Here is a 6798-nt window from a genome sequence, read left to right as displayed (position 1 = left end):
TATATATATATATATATATATATATGATATTCAATATTTTGATATGTTATTTTTAAATATCAAACATTGTACCTAATAGTTAAAAAAAAACTAATATATATACCATATACTTACACCAAATATCATAATTTCAAAATTAAGATACTAAGAAATTTGACCATACCATTGGTATATATTCCATTGGTTCACTTTTCTTTGTCATATTGTTGCGTATTTCTTTGTCATATTATTGCGTATTTCGAAAGTTAATTTGATTAATTTTCAAAGTTAAATTAAATTACATTAGTTGAATATTTTAAACAAAAAATCTAGATATTCAAAAACTATATGAAAAGTACTATAAATTACATTTTTTTGCATATCAATATGATGAAAAAATATATTTTAAAACGTTCGTCAAATTTCTTATAGTTTAACTCTAAAATTAGAAATCATGGCAATTAAAAATGGATGGAGGGATTAACAAAATAGACATGAGAGTGTGAGAGTGTGAATTGTAAATATTTTAAACAAAAAATTTAGATATTCAAAAAATATATAAGAAATTATAAATTAAACTTTTTTACATATGATGAAAAATATATCTTAAAATACTCGTTAAATTCTTATAATCTGACTCTAAAAATAGAAATTATGATAATTAAAACTAACCGAGGAATTACAAAAATAGACATGAGGGTGTGAGAATTGTCAATTCCAAAAAAAAAAAAAGAATAATGAATACTCCCTCTTTACGACGTGATTTATTTTTTCAACGCCAAATCATTTTGAAGTTTGATTTGATTTGAATCGGAGATATCAACCATACATGTGACATCAACAAACAAAATTATAATTATAAAACTTAATTATTAAAATTATAATAATAAAGTGCTATTATATTTATTAGATTTGATTTGATTCATCAGTTCAAGTTGACTTTGATAGATCAACATTAACTTGTACACTACCTTCACATGGTTATAAGTTGGCCTATATAACTTAAGCCCAATTATGTATTCATCACTCATTCATTCAATTTTAGAAAGGAAAAATAAAAAATGACTCTTGTTAATGGTTTGAACAAATTCTCAAACCCTAACTATGTTTCAATTTTCGATACGACGCTTCGTGACGGAGAGCAAGCTCCTGGTGCAGCCATGACTGCTAAACAAAAAATGGATATTGCACATCAATTAGTCAAGCTTGGTGTTGATGTAATTGAGGCTGGTTTTCCAGCTTCCTCTGAGGTTGAGTTTGAGCTTGTAAAGTCTATAGCACATGAAATCGGTAATAATTAAATTGAAATGATCGTCTAATTTAAGAAAATTATTACCATGCATAATTATATCATATCTCAACAGGTAATAGCGTAGATGAAGAGGGATATGTACCGATGATTTGTGGTGCGGCGAGATGTACTAAGAAGGAGATTGAAAGATGTTGGGATGCTTTGAAGTATGCAAAGATACCAATGATTTGTACGTTTATCGCAACAAGTGATATACATATGAAGTATAAATTGAATATGAGTAGAGAACAAGTTGTGGAGAAAGCAACTAGTATGGTAGCTTATGCTAGAAGCCTTGGATGTGAGCATGTTCGATTTGCAATCGAAGATGCTACGAGGTTTGTCTACGTTTTTAGGACTATATATATTTTGACTTTAGACCACTAATTAGCTTGAGCTGTCACTGTGTCAGATCTGATAAGGAGTTTCTCTGTCATATTATTGGAGAAATTATCAAAGCTGGTGCAACATGCATTTGTCTTGCTGATACTGTTGGATGCAATTTGCCAAATGAATTTGGACAACTAGTTGCTCATGTAAAAGCTAATACCCCTGGAATTCAAAATGTAATCCTTGCTGTACACTGTCACAACGATCTTGGACTTGCTACTGCCAACACATTAGCTGTATGTATTCATTTCCAAATACTTTCTAGGTTCATTTTCAATTGTCATGTTGTGTTTTTTAAAAGTCTATTTGAGTAATTTTCAAAATTAAATTAGATTACATTAATTTGATATTTTATATCAAAAAAATTTAAATATTCAAAAACTATGCGAAAAGTACTATAAATTCTAAACTGTTTGCGAATCAATATGATAAAAAAAATACATCTTAAGATGTTAGTCAAAGTTATTGTCGTTTGACTCTAAAAAACGAAACTATGACAGTTAAAAATTGGACGGAGATAATAATATTTACTCCCTCCGTTTCACAAAGAATGACCTGGTTTGACTTGACATAGAGTTTGTGATCCTAAATTAAAGTTAAGTTAAATGTACAAAATTGTCCTTTGATCTTGTGGCATTAAACATGCCACGTGAAAATGTGAAATTAAAATGTGATCAGAAAAAAAAAAGAGGTCATTCTTTTAAAACAGACTAAAACAGAAAAGAGATCATTTTTTTTAAACGAAAAAAATACTATATTAACCTCAATTTTTCTAAAAGTATCTTTAGTTTGACTCTGATACCTCGATGGAATTCAGGGAATTTGTTCAGGAGTAAGACAAGTAGATGTAACCATCAATGGTATTGGTGAAAGAGCTGGAAATGCTTCTCTAGAAGAGGTGAGGGAGAATAATGTTTAATTATTTATATATATGAAATATTAATCTATCTCTAGCTAATTAATATTATTGTTATTTCTATTTTATATAGATAGTAATGGCCATAAAATGTCGTGGAGAGGAAGTACTAGGTGGTGTCTATACCGGGATTAATACAAAACATATATTCACAACAAGCAACATGGTATGTACACATATATAGTATTTTACTTGTTAAAATTAATTAATTAATAATAAAAATAATAATAATATTTTTGATATATATGCAGGTAGAGGAGTATAGTGGGCTTAAGCTACAACCACATAAGGCCATTGTTGGTGTTAATGCTTTTTCTCATGAAAGTGGAATTCATCAGGTGAAGACCAATAACCTTAATTAGTACTCCCTCCGTTTCATTTTACGAGAGATAATTTGATCAGTGCAGAGTTTAAGAAAAAAAAATATGACTTTTAAAATTTATGATTCAAAATGAATGATAGAAATTTGTGTGGCTGTATATCAATTCATTAAGGATAAAATAAATATTTTACAGTTAATAGTTACTTAATATCGAAAAATAAGTTACATAAATTGAGACAGAGGCATTAGTTAGTTATAACTTACTTTTAATCCTAACTAACTATTGGATACTTACCCTAATTAACAACCTAAGGTGTAATGACTAAACAACCCTTGCAATGTCTATTTTAGTCATTAACAATATTTTTACCTTCTAAATAGCATTATGTTCTCAATTAAAAAAAGTCAAAATCTTCTTTTTTTATTAAATTCTACGTATTTAATTTAGGATGGAATATTAAAGAACAGAAGTACATATGAGTTTATATCTGCTGAAGATATTGGATTTATTCGTTCAACTGAACATGGTATTAAATTGGGAAAACTCAGGTACGCATTGATTTTTTTTTATTTTTTATTTTTATTTTTCATATAATCATTGTTTTACTGTCAATGATTCATTTTGGTCGATTATTTTACAAAATTTATATCATATTAACTTTTTTGTTATTTAATTTTATATAACTATATATATATATAAATTACATGAGTGCTACTCTCTATTTTGCTGTATATGTTTATGTAGTCTTTTTTTTTTTTTTTAGCTATTTTGAAATGTTCGACATTGAAATCAATCTCTTCATTTTTATAAGATATAATGATAAGATTCGTGTACGCTCTATTTTTTAAAGTCTACTTGTGAAATTACATGATATATATTATTTCTGATATTGTTCGATTAATTTTTTTTAAAAATATATATTATGTAAGAGCCACAAGTAAAAGTTAGAACATGTTACCATGCATACTTGCATAAACTGAATTTTGACAAAAGCTTTCAAGATATTTTTACTCTTTAAAAAGTGATGAAATCAAAAGAACATGAATAATGATCAGAAGAGAAATTCATTCCACTCTTTTGTAGTAATGCAATGCAAACCAAATTGACTAAAGACAAAAAAATAAAATAAAATCACACGTGTAAAGAGAAAGGGAAAATGGTCTGAAAAATATTTTATCTTTGATTGAAATTGATGTTACGATATTACCAAATTTTATGGAGGATCTTTTACGTCCGTCAACTATTTGATAGTGTATTTTAAAGGTATATATGTGCCTACATGCAGGGGCAAAGCCACCTTGGTATAAGGGGTTCATCCGAACACCCTTCGACGGAAAATTATACTATTTATATATGATTAAAACAATATTTTTATGTATATATAGTAGATGTCGAACCCTCGTCGACTACTCCGTGTATCTATTTGTACGAATTTTGAACCCCTTTATTTAAAATCATGACTCCGCCACTGCCCACATGGAAACAATATTATTTATAATTATGCAATATTTTTATGTACACGTGGACACATATATACATTTAAAATACACTATTAAATAGTGTAGGGGTAAGAGGTCATTTCAAAAAATTTGATACCATAATAACAATTTCGATTAAAGTTCAAAAATATTTCTGACTCTTTTCCCTTAAAAAAAATCAAATAAGATAAAAACTCAAAAATTGAATCTAATTTAAATATTCAATAATAAATTTAAATCGTATATAAGAGAAAAGATATTCAATCTAATTATTTTATTGCGGTGACATTGACCTATTGTGACACAAATTCGTCATGTTTTCTTTTCGAGTACATGTTTACCATCTTCTTCCGTTTTATTTTCCGTGATAATATGTATTTTTTAAAAAAATATGTCAGAGAGAGTGACTATTTCATTTTTAAATTTTGAATTTTTATATTCTGCCTTTGACAAATTTGATAACATGGTGAATATATTGTGCAGTGGGCGTCATGCATTGAAAGCCAAAATGCTTTTGGTAAGATACAGATTTTAAGAGTTCAACAATTAAATTATGATATTATTGTATCAATGTGTAATTAACACTCAATTTATTTTGTCATAGCTTGGATATAATTTTGAGGATAAAGTACTTGAAGACCTCTTTTGGAGATTTAAGTCAATGGCTGGGAATAAAAAGGTAAAAATATATTATTGATGTTTTTTTTATGAGAAAATGTACGAGTATCTCTTAACCTATGTTCGAACATCTCAGAGACGCATTTATACTATACTAAGGTCCTATTACCTCCTGAACTTATTTTGTAAGTAATTTTCCATCTCTTTTCGGCCTACGTGGCACTAGCTTGAAAAAAAAAGTCAACCAGTGTTGGGCCCACAAGATAGTGACACGTAGGCCGAAAAGGATTACAAAATTATTAATAAAATAAGTTCAGGGGATAATAGGACCTTAGTATAGTATAAGTGTGTCTCTGAGATTTCAGACATAGATTGAGGGGGTACTTGTGCATTATCCCTTTTTTTATCGATGAAGCTTACTTGAGAAAATAAAGATTTACGAGGTTAAAGAAACTAAGCAAACGTGAGCAACATATAATAATATACACAGAAGAATGTAAAATAACGCGATTACCAAATAATAATATAACATCGAGAAGTGGTGTTGCTTTGCCCTTGGTAAAGATTACGTACATTCTATCCTACATAAATCTTACTAATAAAATTTCACTAGGTATATATTGTTGTTATGGTATGTTTTTCACCTATTTATCTCTTGTTGCATATGTTTTTTTTCTTCAGAATATAACAGATGATGATTTAAGAGCACTTGTATCAAATGAAGATATCCAGACTCAAATTGCTTGAAAACTTGGAGATGACTTAACACAAATACATGTACATAATACTAATTTCTTTATTTTTATTGGTTTTCTTTAATTAATTAACTTAGTTTTAATTTATAATATTTATTTATGCAAAGTATTACTGTTAAATGGACATATTATTTGATACAGGAGCTTGTCACCTATTGATGGTAGAGCTTATCAAATGTTTGCAGCAACCAAGGGTTTTGTGCTATATTAATTGATGTATTAAATTTACTTGATGTGTCTAAGGTGTAGATTCAATATTTTAATTTTATAAGTTCAATCTTTAACTTTTTTAGTTTTGATCTTGTTGTACTTTATAAACCATGAGTTTAGACTTTTATTTGTTGTAATTTTGATAAATTTTTACAAATAAATTTATGATCCAGTTAAAAGTATTGAGTTCAGAAAAGAACAAACGTACAAATACCAATCAAACAAGTATATGTTATAACAACATACCCAGAGCCTCTTCAAATGGTAGCCCTACATGCACTGGTTTCCAACCAGGTGGATGAACTGATAACAGGTAGTTTTGATGATGAAGATACAAGTTTGTCATGAAATACAAAGCTATATTTTGGAATATTAATACTCAACATAGAGTTCAAATATTAAATAAACATCATAATTTTTTTTGCTAATTGCTTTGATGGAATCATTTCTAAATGATGAATTGGTTTTTTCACCAACATTGTTGGGATATGGTAGGGTTTCACAAAATCAATATCGTCTTGTTAAAGGGAGAAATATTACTGAAAATATATTGCTGGCTCAAGAAATTGTTAATGATATTAGATTGAGAGGCAAGTGTGAAACGTGGTTATCAAACATGACATGGCAAAAACATATGATTAAAGTGTTGGAGAAAATCGGTTTTAATCCCATTATGCTTGACATGATTTGAAGTATTATTGCTAATAATTGATCAAATGGGGAAGCTTAGGGCTTTTTCCACTCATCGAAGTTTGATGTGAGATGATTGCAACCCACAACTGGAATTTTTTCGATCATAAGGTTCTTTCAGACTTTGCTTCCTCAGTGGATTCAAGGA

At 28.3% G+C, this 6798-nt stretch overlaps 1 protein-coding gene across 1 annotated transcript; it reads left to right on the top strand.

Moving 5' to 3' along the window:
* Positions 1 to 994: 994 nt before the first annotated feature.
* LOC107026725 (2-isopropylmalate synthase A-like) lies at positions 995 to 6046 on the top strand. The gene is made up of 11 exons (XM_015227801.2): positions 995 to 1269; positions 1344 to 1608; positions 1683 to 1896; positions 2478 to 2558; positions 2650 to 2742; positions 2828 to 2914; positions 3347 to 3447; positions 4861 to 4894; positions 4982 to 5056; positions 5677 to 5772; positions 5892 to 6046. Exons 1-10 carry the CDS (start codon positions 1041 to 1043, stop codon positions 5740 to 5742), a joined length of 1245 nt encoding a protein of 414 aa, XP_015083287.1. The 5' UTR covers positions 995 to 1040; the 3' UTR covers positions 5743 to 5772; positions 5892 to 6046.
* The last annotated feature ends 752 nt before the right edge of the window (positions 6047 to 6798 follow it).

The sequence above is a fragment of the Solanum pennellii genome, chromosome 8, assembly GCF_001406875.1.
Source record: "Solanum pennellii chromosome 8, SPENNV200".
NCBI classification, from domain to species: domain Eukaryota; kingdom Viridiplantae; phylum Streptophyta; class Magnoliopsida; order Solanales; family Solanaceae; genus Solanum; species Solanum pennellii.
Note: the sequence above shows the minus strand (reverse complement) of the source record. Positions and strands in the feature narration are given on the sequence as shown.